Source organism: Ilyonectria robusta, assembly GCF_021365365.1.
Source record: "Ilyonectria robusta strain PMI_751 chromosome Unknown BGZ61scaffold_5, whole genome shotgun sequence".
Lineage (NCBI taxonomy): Eukaryota > Fungi > Ascomycota > Sordariomycetes > Hypocreales > Nectriaceae > Ilyonectria > Ilyonectria robusta.
The window spans coordinates 2,316,038-2,336,318 of NW_025764439.1; the positions used below are offsets into that span (position 1 = coordinate 2,316,038).

Consider the following 20,281-nt stretch of genomic DNA (forward strand, 5'->3'; position numbering starts at 1 on the left):
GAGCGTTGGAAAAAGATTTGTATATTGTTGCATAAGAGTCAGACCAATTTCTGTTCGGTACATTGAGGGCCTCGTGTTAACTAAATTCCATTACTCTCTGTGTTGCCGCATCCCTCACTTATTTCCATTCATGATCAGCCAGTCCAGAGCCCTGCGCACGGGTGGCCATTCTGGATCCTCCTGTGACAGTCCTGCATCAAATCCGTGAGACTGATTTGGGACCAAAGAAAGCTCAGTTTTAACTCCGTGACTGCTCAGATCATTGAACGCCTTCTCGCTGAACCTAGCGGGGATCATATCGTCGGCATCGCCGTGCACAAAGAAAGTGGGAGGAAACCCGGGCTTGAAGGCCAGTGTTGGGTCAACGCCCTCGAAATTGTCATCTTTGACAATGGCCTTCATGTGTGTCCCATTCTTGAGAGCGGTGAAAAGCCAGGCATTCCGAGGGAGAGAAAGATCAGGTGGAGGCAAGCCCCTTTTCTTGGTCTTGCTTGATGACGCAGCCGCCCTCTCCAGCGAAGTCACTGTTGTCGTCAAGATAGGTCCTTCATATATCTTTCGCAGAAAACTTTGTTCGAACGGTGGAAGCCCTGCAAGAAGAGGCAGTGGAGTGTGCCAAAACTCATCACTGGTGTACTTCACGCCGTAAAAGTCGAGGATCGCTCGTGGTGGCTCAGGAAGACCTCCCTGTTCGTGTAGCATTAGAACATTGCGCAGGGTTTGAGAACAATTAGAGAGCGAATTCGTACCAAGTGCAGGGCCAACAAGGCACCGGCAGACTGACCAAATGCAACAATCTTTTCTGCATCTATTTCGATGCCAGCATCGTGATTGAGCTTGGCAGGTAGATTCAACTTGCACCACGAAAATGCGTCAATTGCGTCCTGTATGACATCGCGCAGGGCAACTTGTGGACACAGACGATAATCCGCCGACACAACAACAAAGTGCGCATCGCAAAGGTACTCGATCTCGACTTCAGGTATGAAGTATCTGGAACCTATTACGAAGCCCCCGCCATGGAACGCCAGAGCTTGCAAATGTTAGCAATAGACTTGACGTATTGCAAGCTTCAAATGCCTACCGATTCCGTACGGAAGCCCAGTCGCTGCAGGTTTCCAAAATGCCGTGGCGACGATGCTAACGTCGCCAGCCTCTTTGAAAATGTAATCTTTCTTCAACATGGTGAGGCCAAGGACGAGGACCAGGACGGGCACGAGAACAAGGAGTAGTAGGCTTCTTGCAGCACGTTGTCTTGGGGCATAAAGCACTGAAAGGGTGAGAAATGCATGAAACACAGGATCAATGGCTTCTCTTGAATACAGCGATCCGCAAAGTCTCCCAATTACCGAATTAGTAACGCGGTGTCCGACACTGGAGAGCGGTCTCCGCGCTTGCGTTCCCCGCACCCATGAGCGACGTCAGTGTCGGCAGTTTGGCGGCACTGAACAAGATCCATGTCGTTCCATATCTCATTGGCAGGAAGATGCTGCGGCGCGGTCACCGCATGAACAACATCCGCGTTTAGGCTGATTTGTAGTGATTTACTTAAAGCTGATCATTGATGTCAGGATTGGGATAGACAAGACAAGACAACACTAGCTAAAGGTCTATTGAACTTTGCCAACTTGCACAATCTCAATTATCCTCCAGACCCTCATAGCAAGCAACATGACCGACATCGCCCAATCTGCCGAAGCCCTGAAGGCCCAACCTGAGGTGAACTTTCCTGAGGTGCCCTTCTTTCAGGGTCCTGAGGCCCCTTGCCGCTTCGAGGCTGAAGTCTACAACTGCGTTGTGCGTGGAAAGATCCCCACGGAGATCGATGGAACTTACTATCGCTGCATGCCTGATTGGTCGTGGGCCCCTCTGTATGATGATGATGTCTTCATCAACGGTGATGGTGCCATAGATGCGATCCGGATCAAAGACGGCCACGCCGATTTCAAGCAAAAGTATGTCAGGACATCGAAGTTCCTCATTGAGAGAGCGGCAAGACAGGCCGTGTTTGGCAAATATCGCAACCGTTTTACCGACGATGCCCGCGTCAAACATGAGGTGCATTCTACAGCGAACACACATATCATCTACTTCGAGAATCAGCTGCTGGCACTGAAGGAAGACTCGAAGCCTTATGCCATGGACCCAGACTCTCTTGAAACCAAGGGTGAGTCGGCTCGCATTGACTAATTGAACTAAACAATTCTCATTCGAAAACACCACAGGGCTCTACGACTTCGGCGGCCAGTATTCTGCTCCTACTTTCACCGCGCATCCAAAGATTGACCCCGACAATGGTGAATTGATCACAATGGGCTATGAGGCGAAGGGTGATGCCACGAATGATGTCGCGTACTACTTGTTCGACAAAGACGGCAAGAAGCTTGAAGAGTGTTGGATCAAGACGCCATATGTGGGAATGATGCATGACATGGCAGCGACCAAGAACTGGGTCGTTTTTGTACTCATCCCCCTGGAGACCCAGCCACTGGAGCTCCTCCAGCAAGGCTCGAGGCACTTCGCTTGGGCCGAGGACAAGCCTTTGACTTTTGGCATACTTCCACGGCGCAACCCAAAGCCGGAAGATGTTCGCTGGTTCCACTACGATAACGCCTTCTACGGGCACACTGGAAATGCATTTGAGGGTGACGATGGATGTGTTTATCTTGACGCCCCGCTCACCTATCACAACAAGGTAAGTGCTCAAGTTAAGCTTGAAAAAAAAAATGAACGTTAAATTCATGATATTAGTTCTGGTTCTTTGGCCCCCGGGGCGAGGACCCGTTCACCCATCCAAGCGCCAAACCAAAGAATGACGGACGTCCGGAAAGTCATTACGTGCGGTGGAAGTTCGACCCCAACGCAACTGACTTTCGCGTTGAGCCGACTGAGTTGGTCAATCTGGATGGCGAGATGCCCAAACTTGATGAGAGGTTTGCTACCAAGAAGTATAACAAAATCTTCTTGTGCGTTCACGATCCGAAGGCGGAGTACAGCCCTGTCGGTGGAACTTACAACACTCTAGCCAGTGCGGACATCAACACAGGGAAATCAAAATACTGGTCCGCTGGTGAACATACCGCACTCCACGAGGTGGCGTTCATTGCGAAATCGCCGGACGGTAAGTTGCGAAAAAGAGATCGACTGAGTGAGCATTTGATGCTAACCAACCCTACAGCACCCGAAGGTGATGGCTATTTGATCACCATTGCTAACAGGCGTGATGTTAAACTTTCCTGTATTCTCATTCTTGACGCGAACGATGTCGAAGCAGGCCCTGTTGCTATTATTGAGCTCCCTTTCCGCCTACGCAACGGTATCCATGGAAGTTGGGTCCCGCGGTCTGATCTGCTATTCGATAAGGAGTTGTGTGATATGTCTGGTTTGACTGAGGAGATCCGGAAGGAGTATGCAGGAACAACCGTCAAGCCAGCTTTGCTCTAGGTTGAGATAGGAAATCAAAACACTCTTTTGCACAACACACTACCTTTGGGGTAGCTTGGGCCAGGTGTTGAACCGACCTTGGGGGTATGATGTGACCGATAAGGGCAGCCAGCTGGAACGGACCTAGAAGTGGGTGAGTCCAGCGGAGCTGGCAACGCGACCACTGTATTTAATAGGGGCCCTCACTGCTAGATACTGCTAAATACCACCTGTGCATCTCACTGTACATGACGCCTTTGTTACCGACGTTTTAAACCAGGCTGGGATGTTGGCAGTGACGGACCACACGTCTAGGGTTAACGTGATACCGACTGAGACACGTCAGACGCCTGGAAGCTGGGTGGTATAAATTTTATGGGGAAGTTTGCATAAGTTGGGAGACAATCACGCAGCAGTCCGCTTCATAGGCTCGCATTCATATGTTGGCCTCCAATGCACACATTGGGTGTCACGGCGAACCAGGCCTTGCCCGGGACTGACAGGTTCTTGTAACCCGACGAGCTGATGTGCAGAAGATGAGGCCCGGGATGATGCTTGGCCGGGTCGATGGCTCTATGGTAGCCGCTCATTTCGCAACTCCAATAGCCCTCGAAGGCCTACTGGCTGCCCTGAACCAATAGTATAACAAAGCCGCCAGTGAGATAGCGATGAATGCGCTTCGACCTGGAATATACCGCCCAGGAAGTTCACGGTAGCGAGGAGGCCGAGCTCAATGTAGGTAGTCTTGGACTTGGAGGATGGGACGTCGCATACGGCACGCCCAGTATCTCTATCTCCACGTGCGGAGACCGATTTTCACGGAGACCGAAATGCGACTCTCCAGGGAATGCGGACACCGCATTACCGATGGATGTCGGCTGACTCAAAGGGTTCCATACTACCGAGACTCTCTTATAAATAGCAACCACTCAGTATTGAAAACGCAATATCCCATATCTCCCGCTACAAGACAACGAAGTTCCAACATGAGCATCCCAACTACATGCAGAGCGGCAGTGGTAAGAAATGAAGGCCCTGACTTTTCTATCAAAATCGCCGATGTGAAGGTTCCTGAACCTAGTGAGTCTTGACTGAATTCCACGTGGATAATTACCACAATGCGTCACAAAGGAGCTAACGTTTTCTCCAAGGCCCAGGTGAGGTCCTTATCCGCCTGAGGACCAGCGGGCTGTGCTATTCAGACCTGCACTACATGCTGAACGACACTCCTGCACCAAGCATGGGTTCATTTGGCGTAACAACTGCAGGACATGAAGGGTGCGGTGTCGTTGTGAAAGTTGGCCAGCAAGTCCCTGACTTCCAAATCGGAGACCGGGCTGGTGTCAAGCCCATTTGGAGCACGTGTGGCACTTGCGAGCTATGCTTGGGAGACAATGAGACACATTGTGCGAAGAAGCGCAATACGGGCCTTGCAGTCACTGGGACCTTCCAGCATTACATCCTTGCCGATGCGAGGCATGCGGTCCGGATTCCAGAGGGCGTACCGGATGACCTGGCTGCTACACTCATGTGTAGCGGTGCGACGGCATTTCGGTCTGTGAAGTCGGCGGGTCTACCGCCTGGGTCAGACGTGGTTGTTCTTGGAGGCGGTGGCGGCGTTGGCGTGCAAGTCGTCCAGATTGCAAAGCTCCTTGGCTTCCGACCAATAGTGGTGGACATTGGCGACGCGAAACGTGAACTTTCAATGAGTATGGGAGCTGACGCCTTTGTCGACATTCAGCAGACAGACGATGCCGTGGCTGAGGTTTTGCGCTTGACCAACGGTGGTGCCCATGGTGTTTTCGTCACAGCACCACCTGCGTATAAAACTGCGCTTCAGTATGTAGGGAACCGGGTTGGAGCCGTTGTCATGTGTATTGGACTACCACCTGCTGATTCTGGACAAGACATCTTGGCGAACCCGAGCTTGCTGATTCTGAAGCATCTGACGATAAAGGGATCGTTAGTTGGAACAAGAGAGGACACAAATACAGTTTTAAAATTTGCGCAGCGCGGTTTGATCAAGACGAACTGTCAGGTAGTTTCTTTGGAGCAGCTACCAGAAATAGTACAGTTAATGAAAGAAGGAAAAGCTACTCGTAAGATAGTAGTGGACTTTGACCTTTAATTTGAATCAAGTTTGTTTCTCGGACCGTAAAATTAAAGTTATCCATAACGTCCGTAATGATTAAGTACGTGAATGAGCCAAACGAGTGAGTAGTCCGTACAACCGTAACTGGATGCCCTTCTGCCCAGAAACCTGTACCTTGCGTGGTGCAGTCTCATGCAGTCTCTATGCAGACTAATACCACTGAAGAATCGATGCACGTCTCAGGCAAGAACTACGTTTCTAACTCTTCACTTCCCCTGTGTCTGTCTAGACTCATTCTAGTTCTGGATGATCCCCTTTGTATGAGAGCCTCGTAGCCCTGGCAATCTCGTCAAGCCTCCGAACCGTCATCACTCACTTGGAACTTTCACAACAAACTCGACGCTTGGAGACACTTGTTTTCTGCCAACTGGGAAATATCCTAGTCTATCGGAAGTCGTTGATTCATCAAACGGACTTGCTGAGTACAACTCGGACTTTGTGAAAGTCTGGCCACTCAGACAACTTCTCGATTTTCTTTCCATCCTCCGTCATAGTGAGCACGAAAACATAATCAGTGCCGTATGGGCCTGCTTCCAATTGCCCCTCGCTGCTACAAAGCATCGTAACGGTCCTTTTCTCCAAGTCTGTGTACATCTCATTGATGCTAATTTTGAATGTCTTCAAAAGCTTGAAGAAATCCGCTGCCCGTTTGTAGGTCCGAAACCTAGATGCGGTAGTATTAGCGTTAGACTATTCTGCCGTTGTTTCCCGCCCTAAATATGTTGCTCTTAGAGTGGAAGAAGGAGTTCGCTACTCACTGTTCTCGAGTCATTGGATATACTTCCTCGGTATCCGGGTGAACTGTGTAGTGGATATCGTCTGTCCACCTCGACACAACATTGTCCAACGATCGACTTTCTAGATCCGAGATCCATCCCGCAGCTGTCTTTTCGAGAGTTTCCTTGAGAGACATTGTTGAAGTACTGAGATCGGTGTTGCAAGCGTATGTCATGTAAGATGCTGGTTCTGCTACTTCCTCACCTTCTATCCGCGTATGTTATATGCACGCCACGATACGCTAGGTTTACCACGTACCCACTAGCGTTTTGGTACGGCATGATGTTCATCCGATTGAACACATCTACACACTACGGGAGACCCTAAAGGGGAAATTCCCCTCCTCTAGCGGGGGGTGCGGAGTTTCAATCAGTTCTTGGGTTCCAGCTCGGACACCGTCCAGATTTCCATTGGATGGCAAAGCCGTATGATACGAGTGGATAGGTAATCACGCCAATGATATAGAAGGAGCAGCGGAGTTGATTAACAATCTTAATCAGGATCACACGTTCTAGAGTGTTCAGCTTTCAATTAAACCAATTAAATCGTTACGAGCGAGGTCTAATTATTAAGCCGCAGAGCAGACAGACCCAAACATGCGCTGTAGTGCAATGCACTACAGAATAGGACCCCGAGACCCCGAATCTGGAAACCGAGACCGATCCCGAGACCGACTCAGGAACGGCTACGCTCCGGGCAGATGCCGCATGGCTCGTCCGGCTCTACCATAGCTTACACGGCCGCTAGTCAGGCTGTGTAAATTATCGAGATGCTTGCTCAGGGCGCCGCACGAGCATTGCTGGCGCCCTTGCGGACTTGGAACCCGCAAAACGTCGCACGACCCTTGCCTGCTCCTCCTTGAGCCCCTGGAATAGCTCCTTCTCCGACCCCGTAAAGGTCGCGGGGGCGGCACTGACACTAACACGGTTCTTCTCACCCTCCTCGAGGACGAAGTAATCGACCCGGCCCTGGTGAACCTGGGGTCTTTCCCTCCCCTATAAACGCTTCAACGGGCCAGTGCGAAGGGTTCCTCAACGTGATCCTTACATACGAACGCGTCTCTCGTACATGACCTTGAAAAGTTTCGCTTCACTTGACTGTAATCCTACGCCAGCCTTGGTTGGGGTCGTTTGCACTATACAAAGCAAAATGATTATATAGCTCCCTTGAATGGAAAAGCACGGTAGCATAAGGGATGCAGAATTAACTACGATAGACCACCACATAAACAATAATTCTGAGGCTCGCGCATCACTCAGGTAAGTTGCCTTATTCCTAGGCTAAATGGAGCGTGAGGCGCTGTGCATTACTAGCTCGACAAAGGTCGTCCTAGGGTAGAAACTTCGCCTCCCTCAGTCGATCGAATGCCAGCAGAAAACCTTCGCCTGGTTCCATGGACTCTGAGAACCCGATCTCCCGAGAGGCACCGAGATCAAAGTCTATCCGGACCGGCATGGATAAAGATGTGACAAGAATATCTGACCAAGCATCATCCAAAGATTTTGCTCCGAGTCCATTCTCCTTAGTCCATGTCAACCAAGAGTCTTTGTGGGCTATCAACCACTCTTTACCATGAGCTTGTCCTCCGACCGTTGCTGAAGGTCCGACTCCAGTCAGGCCAAAATAGCCGCAGACAATCGGCCATTTCATTTCCCATGAAACTGACTTTCCATCCCCGCTGTTAAAGGAACGTCCATTGGATTTCTCAGGGTGCAATGAGACGTGGATGTGTAGTCGCGCCACCAAGTCTTGGAATGAATCTGTATGAAGTGGTGTCCAAGACTCTGCAGTTCCAGGAAATACACAATTAGCAGAACCACCCATTTCAGAGCGATAGAAAGAAAGATAAAGGCCAAGTGAATGAGCTATGTTCATGGCGTTTCCATTCGGAACAAACCCTTGCTAAGCCGAGTATCTTGATCAGCCAGATGTCAAAGATGAGAGCCAAAGGCTGTCCAGGAACGTACAAGAAAGGATGGTCTGATCTCGGACCATTTCCAGGAATTCTGAGCTGCATGTTTGGCAACAACATCATACTGCGCATAGTAGAAGATGTCTGACGCAAACGGTTCCGGAAGACGGGGCAGATCTTCTTTCCAAGGTGCAGGGGGGAACGGGTGACCGGCTGCACCATAGCCCTTTTCAGCATCAGCAACGATCAGACACACGTGCAGGAGTTCCCTAACCTTTCCACCGGTTTGGAGTGTGACGAATCTCAGCTTTGGGCAGAGTTTGTTGACTGCGACGAGAGCGTTGTCAACAATCGCCGAGTTCACCTCCACCACATCTCGCTTGCTACCACCGTGGCCGGTATACGCTGAAGAGTTGGGTCAGAAGAAGAATATTTGTAGCACCAGATTCGCACGAACCAACAAAGTACACATGTGTCACGTCGCGGATATTGGGGATCGTTTCCAGTTTTTGGCAAGTGGAAGACTGGTTAGTAAGATCCAAGCCAGTATGTATCGCCAGCCGTGGATCATCGGGGATACCTGTCGCCTCTCTAGACAAGGGTCGATTGCTCAAGCCTATGACACGAGAGAAAGTGTGTTTTGTCCCGTGAGAGAGGCATTCGCGCATCAATGACCAGCCAGACTGGGTTTTTTCTTTCAGTTATTTGCACATGGAAGTTGAATATTGCCAAGGGCACTTACAATTCCTGACGCGCCAAAAATCAAGGCAATGTTCTGACTTTCTTCAGCCATGATGCAGGTAGTAATAAAGTAGGCTTGCAGCAAGAATAACGAAGTTTGGTACGTGGAATAAGAATGGATTTGATCCTTGACCCCTAGAATCCTATATAGTGTACCTTCGCCCTTTCCTTGGGCTTTCGGCGTCGTCAGTGTGCCGACAGCCCGGCGGAACTGAGTTGTCGGTCTCCGGGAGGCTGAACCGGGGTAGCGGAGTTTCATGCATCGTTGCGGAGTTTGCGATACACCAATAACAGAGAAGCGGAAAGAGGCCCAATTCGGCGACTATTAGATACTTAAGCCTTATATGAACTAGGATACTTCGGAGTTAGCTAAGTCGGGCGCCTCCCGACCCGCCATTCTTCCAACAAATCCCGAGAGACATTGGGTACAAGCCAGTTTTCGACGGTGAGATTACCGATTTCGAAGTTCGAATCATTTGCCACGGTGGCGCTGTTTTTGCGCCTCACCGCCAGTCTCCAAGCAGTTAGCAGTTATCCCAACAAGCTTGGATGGGTCGAACTTGGCCAGGCAGCCCTCTGCGTCCGCCTTGAGAGTATCCATTCCAGTATGGTTACGCAGGAGCCCTGTCATAAAATGTCTTAATAATGTCTTAGCTAATGGTGGCCTATATTTTATCAACAAGATGAGATGGGACTGTGCAGGGAATTGGACGTAGTCTACCTGGCACCGGCCGTGGCGGTGTGCGAGAAGCGAAGCGGCCAGCTGCAAATCTTCCGCAGCTAGCAGCATGAGACCACTCGTTTCAGTCGTTCATTGCTAGCTAGATGACGGCATGTACTCGGTCGCCAGTGCCAGGACGCGTATACGTGACAGCTACATTACAGAAAGTCAGGTTCCACTGGAATCTCCCTCAAGGTACACTGAGTAGGTTTTTAAGAGGTAAAGAAAGGCATATGAGGAATATACTAATATACTTACTCCAGGTCATCCTCATTCACGGTCCCGATGGGAGGAATCCGGCAGCCTCGTGTTCACCAGCTTGCTTCCTCTTATGGGCGGGGTACTTGTCCATCATCATTTTGAACAATTTCAGATCCTCAATGGCATCTTCAGTTGTTGTTTTGATCTCCTTTCCCTCAGCGATACACGCATACAGATCCTTCAACTCGGCAGTATAGGCATCCTCGTAGGATGTTTGCAGGGATCGATGACACTTTTCGCCATGCTCGTTTAACTCGTCAATCTCAACGGTAATACCAAGGCCCTTAACAAACGGTGTCGCGTAGCAGATGGTGACGGATTTAATCTCTCCGAAAACAGCGACTTCCGAATCGAAACGGGGGACGCTGTCGATGCCGGTCTCGTAGACAACAGTGTATCGGTCATAAGGAGCCATTCGGTTGCGGTAGTCGAACATAGTAGTATACCACCGAGCATTGTCAGTTGAAGCGAGAGTTTCTTCGGGCAGGCCCCCTAGGACTTCTCGCATGAGACTCAGGCCATGGCTTCCGAGGTTGGCCAAGAGAGTGCAGTAATCCATCTGAGCCGCACTCAGGTCCGCGAACGGCGTGCCCCAAGCCTCCTCGAGCAAGGCCTGTAATCGAGCCTTGCGATCTTGGCCAGCTTCGGCCGGCACGTCATCGAAGAACTTCTGAGGATCCGCGCCCGACTGTCCGATGAAGTAGGCGTTTGAGCCGATGATGTCGCGAACTCGTGCGTACTTGATTGTCTCGATGGTCGCGACCTCGCGCTTGAAGGCCTGCAGGCTGGGAGCGTACCGTCGCATGTACCCAACGAACACACGAGCGCCGTTCGGTGCCGTGCGCTCAGCCTCGATGATGGATTGTGCGCTCTGAAGGCTCAAGGTGATGGGCTTCTCGACCAAGACATGCTTGCCGGCCTGGAGTGCTGCGATGGTGTATGGAGCATGGAACTCGTCAGATGTGACGACGAAAACAACGTCGATTGAGGCATCGTCAAAAATGTCGGCGACGTTGGTTGTCGCCCGCGGGATTCCAAACTTTGTGGCGCAGTGATCTGCTGTTTTCTTCGAGACGTCACAAATGGTAGAAATTTTAAAGAGTCGAGAAAGAAAGACAAGCGTTGGAATGTGAACAATCTGGGCCACGTCCCCACCTCCGATGATGCCGACTTGAAGAACCTTTGGAGCCATCGTGGGAGAATACTTCTGATGAGAAAAGAACTGTGACAGTACCTGTCCGTTCCCATCAACGAAAGTACCACATATCTATCTTATTGAAGGATTCATCCTCCCATTATGACCCCTTTGCCCAGGAAATACACTTCCACCTTTGCCAATGGAATTGGACAACATATCCACGCCCCGCCTCCCCGCAACTGCCAAGTGTGGAGATTGCCTGACTTAGCTGGTGGCCGGTGTATTAGGAAGTTCCTGATTAGGATAACCTCCATTTTGAACATCGGAGACATTCGGGACATTCCTAATTAGGATAACCCCGACTCGGATAACCCCGGTTAGGACAACCCCGATTTTGAACATGCCGTCACCCAGAAACTATACCAATACGAGCGGTGTTGAAGTAGAGGTCCATCTCACAAGGAGTCTCTACGGTGTCAAGCATCGAGGCCAGGCAGCCCGTTCACTTACTTTTCGTTTCATATCGACAACGTATTCATATCACTGCCACAATGTCTGTCAAGGTCGCGTTGGTTGGAGGGGGTACGCCTGCGTTCCTTGCAAGATGATGTGCTTGGCTAATTTCCTGAGAAAGGTATTTGGGCGAGGGAGGAACATCTGGTAGGGTTTCGATCCGTTTAAGAGCGCTTGGGTTGTACTAACCTTCACTAAATCAGCCGGCCGTGCAATCTGCCAAGGATCTCGTCTTGGTTGCGGTTTTCTCACGAACGCTGAAGTCAGCGAAGGCGATCGCCGATTCGGTGCCCGATGCCGTGGACATATACTCCGAGGATTCTGACAATGGCTACGCCGAACTCTTGAAGCGTTCAGATATCGACGCAATTATTATGTCGTGAGTGGCCCTGATAGTCCTTTTGGGGTCCTCCATTAACGGAAGCTCCACAACCAGCCTGCCTATTAAGAACCAGGTAACATACATCCGATCTGCTTTGCTTGCGGGGAAGCATGTGCTCTCTGAGAAACCTGTCTGTGAGAATATCCAGGATGCAGAAGACATGATCAAGTGGTACCGCTCAGAAATCAATGGCTCATCCTGGGCCATTGCGGAGAATTGGCGCTTCTTGAAGAGCTACGAGTACGCGCGCGAAGAAGTTAAGACGATGGGTCGAATTCTCGGGTTCCAAGGTCGACAGCACGCCTTGGTTGAACCGACTGGGAAGTTTCAACGTAAGGTTACAAATCAGTCCCTCAAAGTCGAAGTGAACATACTGAATCTAACTCAACGAATTTCTCTGCAGAGACTGAATGGCGAAAGAATCCAACTCACCAGGGAGGCTATCTCCTGGACGGTGGTGTTCACTACATGGCTGGCCTCCGGCAGCTTCTCGAGTCGCAGCCTGGAAATCACATTGTTCGTCTATCGGCGTTCACGAATCAGCTTCGTGACTACCTCCCACCAGCCGATACCATCAACGCGGTGCTGAAGACGAAATCCGGCATCACCGGCACTTTTCAACTGTCTGTCGGGACCAGCTTCCGCGAAGATTCGTGGGCTGTCTCCTGTGAACGTGGCTGGATCACTGTTGAGGATTCAGAGGTGACCATCTGCCGGGACGGTCAAGTAACTAAGAAGACCGTCCAGAATGAAAGAACGGGAGTACCTCCTGAGATTCGTGCCTGGGGAGAGGCACTAGCTGCCGGGAAGGTTTTAAAGGAGCAGGGACCAGAAACTGCTTTGGCGGATCTTGAGCTGGTTTGTTACGCCGTCATATTGACCTAGAATTATGTGAAATTGCTAATGTGTTTTTCCAGATCGAACTCATGATGAGGAGTGGCGAGAAAGGAGGGACCCCTATGGATTGTGTTCACCAAGAAGTCGTCTAGGCCACGCTAAAAAGACAGGGGCATCAAATAGCTTCAATATCCCGTAAGACTTCGTTTCGATCTCCATTTATTTTGCCTGTGAAATACACTCAGACGCTCGGGTAGCACATTAGACCTTCGTATTACTTTTGAATTGTGAGTGGCTTATGGTGATTTGGTTTAATTGAATTGCATGGTGATGTTTAAAGCCGTGCGATGTCTTTCGACAGGACGAAGGTCGTCTAAATAACTGGCTGATGGCCGCAGTGAAGGCCGGCTAAAGTAAGAACATAGGAAAAGGCTAGCTATTTAGAAATTATGGTCGGGTTATTATGTCTCGCAGATGGTAAATATCAGTGAGGGGTTGTACTGTTCCAATGTAGCTGAAAAGGGGGCTTTGGGTCTAGGGTAGGCGCGGACAGATGTTCAAGAAGAATTCTATTCGCTTTGCCCTCGATATAAAGCTCCCCCACCCATCTTGCTGAATGTAGGACTCAGTCACGAAGTTTGCTTAAGTTATGTACAGTCTGGTCGTGGAGATTTGTACCTCTGATTATCGTCCTGAAGTCAGGGCGGCGAAAGCTTAACCTACCAAACTTGATCCAGGTCACCGCTGAAGAGGTTTTGGAAGTACATAGGTAACGTAACACTAGCATTAAGACCGCTTATGTATTGTTATGTTACTGTAATCTAGAATATGACGGAGCTACCTCTCCTTTTATCTCAGGATATTCAGAATGCAAGCACAGGAACTTTTCCATAGACTGAACTCCAATCTGTTGATGGGTCTACCTAGGCTGGCATTGAATGTCCGATGACAAGTTGGAAGGAGTAGGTAGGCAGATACGGCTGATCTTCCATCGTTGAAGGCCGATCACGCTTCCTCAATCTTTAAAGAGACTGTTACTCGACATCGATGTATTTTTAAAGACAATTTGCCATTCTAGTCCACGTGTATCTAGCTCCCTCCAATTTGTACAATGTCCCTAATTCTTCCTTTCTCATTCGACGAGGACCCGAGCACGACAAGCCAACAACATCTCGCCTGGATTCGAATTGAATCTCTCCACAACTGGAAGCTCAAAATTTGCCGATGCAAAATCAAAGTCAAAGTTCGTTACCAGCGTCGCAATGACCAGCAGCTGTTCATAGTAGGCAATGTTTCTCCCAATACAGGCGCGTGGGCCCACGCTAAACGGCAAATGCACCTTGGACATTTTCTCAGTATCGCCATCGATCCAGCGCTGCGGGTCATACTCTTCTGGTCTGTTAAATGTGGTGGAATCTCGAAGTAGCGTGTATGTTGGAACAGAGACAGTCACATCCTCGTCGATGAAATGCCCAGCAATCGTTCTTCCTCCCTTGGGAACGACTCGCGGCAGACCCATGGAGCTGGCTGGCCGCAGTCGAAGCGATTCTTCAATACAAGCTCGCAGGTATGGCAGTTGGCTAATTGCGTTGTAGGAGGGAATGGTGCCAGCTGACATAACCGGATCAAGCTCCTTGCGAAGTTTCTCCAGGATGAGTGGGTGTTTGTAGAGCAAGAAAATCGTGTTCGTTAATGCGGCTGTTGTAGTGTCGGTGCCTGCATTCAACATGACAGAGCATTCTGCAAGTAGCTCCCCGTAAGGCAAATTGATGGAATCCCCATTGCTCTTGGTCATGAGTTTGGCGAATATGTCGTCCTTCTCTTCTGTGGCTTTCGCCCGCTGGTTCGTGTTGTAGAGGATTATGTTCTCATAGTCTGTTCCTGCCTTTTTGTAGGGATGCCATGCAAACATCTTTCGTGTAAATGGCAGAAGGCCAGACTCCATGCCCAACAGCGTGTTGATGTGTGTCGAGTCGTGGAGGGACTTGATGAACGGCACCTTGTAGATTTTACCCTGCGGTGTCTGGGCGTTGACAATATCGTCGCCCCGATCCAAACAATGCAGTGACTCGCTGTACAACATCTTTGAGAATGCGTCAATGGTGAAGTAGTTGAGATAGCGTCTCATATTCATGACACGGTTCCCCTGGATGTGCTTGTTTATCTGGCAGACCAGAGTCGACAGCGTCTCCGCAATCACCGGTTCGAGTTCGTTTAGAGACTTTTGCGCAAAGACATGAGCGAGCAACTTCCGCTTCCGCTGATGCTCCTCTTTCACTCTTGCATCGGCCATGTGGCGCCATTCGCCAGCGCCTCCATCATACCAAGCATCTTTGAGGAAATTGGCTCCATGTCCGTAAATGTCATGAACAGCTCGCGGGTCAGAAATGGAGACATGGTTCGGAGCGATGCGCACGTGTGATCCAAGTTCTTCGTGGGCGTTATGCACAGCTGAATAGTGCCGGTACTTGACATTATGGGCCACACGCCAGAGTGATGACACTGACGCGAAGGTTGGAGAAGGAAACCTGCGGAGGTTTTTCTTGTCTATGAGGTAGCTTGCAATGGGTGCGATGGCAATCGCGTAGATGAGAGTGGCCGCTAAGATAACTATACCTCGATCGTGTTAGAATATGCTCCTAGGTATGGACTTTCAGCTTCACTTACACAGAGCGACCATTGTTGCTTTATCCCAGAAATGGAAATTGTCCAGGGTACTTCAGTGGCTCCTGTTGAGAATGAACAGTGTAGAAAGAATGATCATGAAGGAACCTGCAAAATCCGCGACTGGGAGTAAAATCATTTATACAAGCTTATAACAATGATAGAATCGAGGGTAACGCAGGCGAGGATGGCGGACTTCCTATTTGAGATAGTCCGCTATACTTCCGTCCTCCACCTTTCGATTTCGGGATGTACCTAGGGAAGATCCAAAGTAGTTCAGCCATCATTATCTCAAGCCATGTTCAGTGGTATTCATTGGAGTACTGGAAATCAAACGGAGGCTGAACGTGTAGCAAAGGATCAGACGTCACGATGAAAGCGGAAAGACACCTTGCTGACTGTATTTCGACTTGTAGCTGCTCGACTCTACCACAAGATGAACACTCCCAAAAAGGGGAACTCAGTCATAACTGTTTCTAGGCATTCAAGAACTAGGCAAATCAAGGCAGGTTGGACACAAGATCCGTTAATTTTCTCTCTCAACTCGAACTAACAACATGGTCTCATTTTGACGTATAGCACAACTCGTGGGTCTAGGATCATGCGGAAGAGTTGCTCAGTGTCATAAAGGACACACTAAGTCTACCAAGGCGAAAAAAAGTGGAGTTATCCGGAGGTTCGTGGAGAGACGGCAAAGTCACTAAGAACTCTGGAATAATGGAACATAGCAGTCACGCAACCCCAAACAAGCAACTCCGCAAGTCGGATCCCCGAAGACTCCTGTGGCGTGGGTGCCTTGGGCATCTAGCTTAGCTTCATCATCACATGTTAAACCACGACAAGTTCCATGGTCATCGTAAGAGGAATTGATATATTGGCTTAATTGCCATGGTGAAGCCCTAAGCCACCATAGGGAAGGATACTCTTCATGTGGGCGATGATCTTGGGTGCTTCGAAAGAGACCTCTCATCCACGATCAATCGAACAAGTCATGTCCGCACCCAGCTCAGCTTCAAGTGATACATGAACTTGAGTGGATTCCCGCACGGGGAGGCCTGAAATCACTAATATTCTTTCATGGCAGTCAGGCCACGGAAGCCAATTTTCGGATTTGCCACTTGCAGACGATGGGCGGGAACTTCCCAAAATGGCAGTCCGACACGACCCCCTCGGTCTCTAGTGCTCCGCTGAAACGCCCATCCATCCGCTAATATCAAGTTGGGCGCGTTAGAGTAATGAGCAAGATAATTTTTAAGCAATCATGTGTCTCGAGTCGAAGTTGAGCCAAGTTGAAATACCTGACTAAAGCCGATCCAGGGCTCCCAGTCTTTTATGAGCTACTCGTCGGTGTCTGCTGTTAATTCCCGGGCCTAGATTCCCCGAATTCCAGAAATATAGGTCCTGGCAGCTGGTTGGTATCTAGCCAATCTTCCAGAGGCAATGGGACAGTAGGGTCCAAGGTGGCTGTGAAGAATTCATCGATTCGGTTGAGATCCAGACTCGACTCAAAGTCGTTGAATATTCCCACGTCACCTGCAAGATCGTTTACACCGCCAGCATCTTGCGAAAAGAATGCACCATCGATCGTCAAGCAGTTTTGGATTTGTCGCGAATCTTGGCTGTTGGACTGCGGCCCCATCAATGTTGTTGAATCGCCAGTCCTCACATCATCATCCGGCAGGTTGGCACCATCTGCAGACCGAGTATCCCCAGACTTGCCACCTATTCCTTTGTCGTTTATGGCACTTGCCCTCCTGCCTGCAGCGGCTCGCTCTACCTCCTGCATCGTGTCGGTGGCCAACTGGGCCATGGCGCGTGCAGACAAGAAGGCTTTACTGAGTTCGTCCAGGGTGTCACAACTGCTGTGGAACAAGGCGTAAGCTTGTTTACGTTTGTATGGTATGGTACTGTTTCGGAGGCTCTTGTATGCGACTGAGGTGGCCAACGAAACCGCGTAAGGGACAACGGGCCAGACAGTGATGGAGGACTTGAGATCTTCGGATGCAATGGAAATGATGCTCGTTGCGCTGAATAATTGGATAGCTGAGCTCGGAGTTCGCTGGTTTTGTCCTTCGCGCGCCTTTGGCCGATCTCGCAAAATGACAACAGCCAGATAGAAGATTTCTAGCGACGCTGTTTGGGTTTGTCAGCTCACTGCACTCACTGCCTGGTGTGGCACGAAAAGATGGAGGAAAATGTACCAAGGAGTGCATTCCCAATATCCATGGACTCAGTCTCCTCCACAAGATTCTCAAATGTCTGATGTTCATTGTTCGGTGGTTGCAGTCCCGTGGCGGCATGCGGACGATATTTTGAGATGACACCGTCCAGGAACTGAGCTATCCGAATGAACAACCTGAAGGGAGCAACTTGTGTCGATACCGATTCCATGATTCCCATGTCCATGTCTTGACAATGGATGAGAACGGGACGGCCATTCGCGGCGGCATTAAATCGATCAAGAGTCCACACACACCAGAAGATGCGCCTAGACTTCTCGCATCTTGTGCTATCCTCGGGCCAGCCGACATGGAGGCCTAAAGTCTGCGCGTGGTGAACAGCCTGAGCTGCGTAGTAGGTAGAAACATCACTGCACCTCGGCTTGTCAACGTAAAACGCCATCAAGGCGCAAACCTGGAGCACAACCATCTTGTCCTGGATGAACCCCAGGTCAAGAGACTGCTTGACAGCAGCAGCAATGCATGTGCGGAAGTCAATCGGCGAGAGAAGGCCGTCAACGTGGGGAAGCCGTAGGTATGGCTTTACCTTGGGGTCCAGAGCCGCCATGAGGCATATGCATTGCTTCAACGCTACAGCTTCCATGGTGTTGTGTTTTTTCAACACTTCTCCATGAATAATGGGGAAGATGGGGTCGATCTTGGCGTAGTACAGGTCGGAAATGAAGCCAAACTCATACTCGGGAGGCAAAACCGACATGCATTCTTTCCGCAAGTAAGGCGACAGGGCTTGGATGCCGGCGAGGCCGAAGCGCTGGATAGCAGAGGCACCAGGCGACTGTCCCACAGTATCTGCATTCTCGATTTCGGTTCGCCTGGGATTTTCAGGTTTCAGGCCAATCCATACGCCTACGTCTGCGTGCCTTGAGCCTTTCAGGTTGCCATCTTCCCGACCGCCGTTGGAAAGGAAAGACGCCTCAGGGCTAAGATCCCCGATGAAGTGCAGATACGCATCTTCGGAGAGGCCGGGAAGTGGAGGCTGCTCCCCTGCTTCAGAAGTGTCTAGCTGCGGCGGTGTAGGCGTATCTGGAACCGAGGTTGGCGCGCGTCTTGGTTCATCAAGGTCACCATGTGATTTGCTAGTGTGACCGTGAAGAGCGGAAACAGGCGACACGCTTTGGCCAGAACGTTCTGCGTGAGAGCAGCGCTTCTACCCGATCTGTGAGTATCGTGGGACTGTATTTATCCCAGTGCGAAGAACCTACATGACGCTTCTTGCAGGAGTCGCACGATTTGTGTGTGAGTTTGCGCTTCGCTCCAAGGCCGCCCACATTATCTGACACGAATTTGAACATTGTCCAGATGTCGAGGAGAAATAGATAGAAGAGAGAGGACAGTCGCAAGCATGCTGATCCCGGCTTCGGATTGTTTTGTCTTGAATAAAAGAGGGGTAGACACGTAAACACGGCTACATCGTGATAGCATTTGATCGCGTCTGGACCATCTGGATGGGAGGTTTGGCAGTTTACTCACGTGCCAAGGCGGTTTTAGCGTAGTCACGTGGCTGTGGCATTTGTCAGATTAGGCTGGAAACCGCGGTCTACGAGGAAGCCGAAATATGGACTTATGAATATATGGTGATAATAACGTTGTGATGATGCAAAATAGGTGCAAGATCAATTGATGATGTATCTGCTTGCTTCACCGCGCCCATGATGCCGTTTCGGCTGCGGCATGTCCCCAGCTTCGCCCGGATGGGCGGATTTACCTCTCTTTTATGGTTTGATCGTGGCAACATCGCGCTTGGAGGCTTACAGACTTGAGTGCGTAGATATTTTCAGATGTGATGATGGAAATTATACCACCGATCTTATTTCTTGCCCTCTGAGTGTCATCTGCCGTCCTTTTAGAGACCTCACAAATCGAGAGAAAAGCCAGTCTTGGAATGTGAAGAATCTGAGCCAAATAGCCACCTCCGACGCTGCCGCATTGGGGACCTTTTGAAATTCCAGCTCTGATAGTACGGAAAACACATCCACGCCCGGCGAACAGAACTCCCCGCGTTCCCCGCAATTGCTGAATACTACGTACTTACCGGTAGTAAGGAATCCTGCAGACCCCTCATCTGGGGCAGCAGGGAAATTCCAGATTAGGATAACCCCGAGTTTGAACACCCCATTACCCCGAAGACACTACGTAGGATGCTAAACTTAAACGACGACGGAGTACGGACTATGTGAGGAGTGCTTGCTCCGCGTAATGATGGCTTCTAGACCCGTCGTGGCAAAAGATGGAGTCATGGCACATGGATTTGTAAATCTAAGCATTCCTATTCGTGTACAACCCCGCAAAGGTTGGGTGGAGACAAGGTTCATCTTGGTTAACCCTGGGGATATGGGGATGGGGGATGGGGTTGAAGGATTATCCTAAAAGGGAAGTTCCCGCCATGCTGGCTCACCACTGACTCGTTACCAACTGATAGGGTCAGCCAGCGGTCCCCGGTATGCGCTCGGTGAATGAATAACGGGCGTTGCTTTTTGTATTAATTATCTTCAATTCCCTTCCCCAGAATTTCTTCCCCAG

General features: G+C 50.1%; 9 protein-coding genes across 9 annotated transcripts; 3 read left to right on the forward strand and 6 right to left on the reverse strand.

The window, feature by feature from the left end:
* Window positions 1-114: 114 nt before the first annotated feature.
* Window positions 115-1,184, reverse strand: BGZ61DRAFT_492104 (Alpha/Beta hydrolase protein; the record flags this gene model as incomplete). The annotated part of the gene is made up of 3 exons (XM_046250507.1): window positions 115-687; window positions 750-1,033; window positions 1,085-1,184. The coding sequence occupies 3 exons, from the start codon at window positions 1,182-1,184 to the stop codon at window positions 115-117; spliced, it is 957 nt and encodes a 318-aa protein (XP_046107986.1).
* Window positions 1,185-1,671: 487 nt separating this feature from the next.
* BGZ61DRAFT_346385 (carotenoid oxygenase) lies at window positions 1,672-3,444 on the forward strand (the record flags this gene model as incomplete). Its single annotated transcript, XM_046239873.1, has 5 exons — window positions 1,672-2,167; window positions 2,226-2,695; window positions 2,752-3,121; window positions 3,179-3,333; window positions 3,397-3,444. 5 exons carry the CDS (start codon window positions 1,672-1,674, stop codon window positions 3,442-3,444), a joined length of 1,539 nt encoding a protein of 512 aa, XP_046107987.1.
* Window positions 3,445-4,409: 965 nt separating this feature from the next.
* On the forward strand, window positions 4,410-5,551 carry BGZ61DRAFT_346456 (chaperonin 10-like protein; the record flags this gene model as incomplete). Its single annotated transcript, XM_046239881.1, has 2 exons — window positions 4,410-4,503; window positions 4,575-5,551. The coding sequence occupies 2 exons, from the start codon at window positions 4,410-4,412 to the stop codon at window positions 5,549-5,551; spliced, it is 1,071 nt and encodes a 356-aa protein (XP_046107988.1).
* A 429-nt stretch (window positions 5,552-5,980) lies between these two features.
* On the reverse strand, window positions 5,981-6,488 carry BGZ61DRAFT_492107 (uncharacterized protein; the record flags this gene model as incomplete). Its single annotated transcript, XM_046250508.1, has 2 exons — window positions 5,981-6,239; window positions 6,334-6,488. The coding sequence occupies 2 exons, from the start codon at window positions 6,486-6,488 to the stop codon at window positions 5,981-5,983; spliced, it is 414 nt and encodes a 137-aa protein (XP_046107989.1).
* Window positions 6,489-7,681: 1,193 nt separating this feature from the next.
* BGZ61DRAFT_346062 (uncharacterized protein) lies at window positions 7,682-9,057 on the reverse strand (the record flags this gene model as incomplete). Its single annotated transcript, XM_046239843.1, has 5 exons — window positions 7,682-8,250; window positions 8,316-8,490; window positions 8,563-8,643; window positions 8,726-8,947; window positions 9,007-9,057. The coding sequence occupies 5 exons, from the start codon at window positions 9,055-9,057 to the stop codon at window positions 7,682-7,684; spliced, it is 1,098 nt and encodes a 365-aa protein (XP_046107990.1).
* Window positions 9,058-10,000: 943 nt separating this feature from the next.
* Window positions 10,001-11,179, reverse strand: BGZ61DRAFT_530088 (uncharacterized protein; the record flags this gene model as incomplete). Its single annotated transcript, XM_046253509.1, has 1 exon — window positions 10,001-11,179. The coding sequence occupies one exon, from the start codon at window positions 11,177-11,179 to the stop codon at window positions 10,001-10,003; it is 1,179 nt and encodes a 392-aa protein (XP_046107991.1).
* Window positions 11,180-11,676: 497 nt separating this feature from the next.
* On the forward strand, window positions 11,677-13,009 carry BGZ61DRAFT_586398 (NAD-binding Rossmann fold oxidoreductase family protein; the record flags this gene model as incomplete). The annotated part of the gene is made up of 6 exons (XM_046256445.1): window positions 11,677-11,707; window positions 11,760-11,785; window positions 11,842-12,017; window positions 12,075-12,352; window positions 12,424-12,878; window positions 12,938-13,009. 6 exons carry the CDS (start codon window positions 11,677-11,679, stop codon window positions 13,007-13,009), a joined length of 1,038 nt encoding a protein of 345 aa, XP_046107992.1.
* A 980-nt stretch (window positions 13,010-13,989) lies between these two features.
* On the reverse strand, window positions 13,990-15,537 carry BGZ61DRAFT_530090 (cytochrome P450; the record flags this gene model as incomplete). Its single annotated transcript, XM_046253510.1, has 2 exons — window positions 13,990-15,467; window positions 15,525-15,537. The coding sequence occupies 2 exons, from the start codon at window positions 15,535-15,537 to the stop codon at window positions 13,990-13,992; spliced, it is 1,491 nt and encodes a 496-aa protein (XP_046107993.1).
* A 901-nt stretch (window positions 15,538-16,438) lies between these two features.
* BGZ61DRAFT_447196 (uncharacterized protein) lies at window positions 16,439-19,184 on the reverse strand. The gene is made up of 3 exons (XM_046245305.1): window positions 18,964-19,184; window positions 17,723-18,908; window positions 16,439-17,654 (listed from the first exon to the last, which is right to left on the reverse strand). The coding sequence occupies exons 1-3, from the start codon at window positions 19,051-19,053 to the stop codon at window positions 16,879-16,881; spliced, it is 2,052 nt and encodes a 683-aa protein (XP_046107994.1). The 5' UTR covers window positions 19,054-19,184; the 3' UTR covers window positions 16,439-16,878.
* Between the last annotated feature and the right edge of the window lie 1,097 nt (window positions 19,185-20,281).

Coding starts and splice junctions, on each gene's coding strand:
- BGZ61DRAFT_447196 (XM_046245305.1), bottom strand. CDS start 19,053: ATGTTCAAATTCGTGTCAGATAATGTGGGCGGCCTTGGAGCGAAGCGC. Junction 18,909..18,963: donor ACTCCTGCAAGAAGCGTCAT/GTAGGTTCTTCG, acceptor CAGATCGGGTAG/AAGCGCTGCTCTCACGCAGA. Junction 17,655..17,722: donor TATTGGGAATGCACTCCTTG/GTACATTTTCCT, acceptor AAACCCAAACAG/CGTCGCTAGAAATCTTCTAT.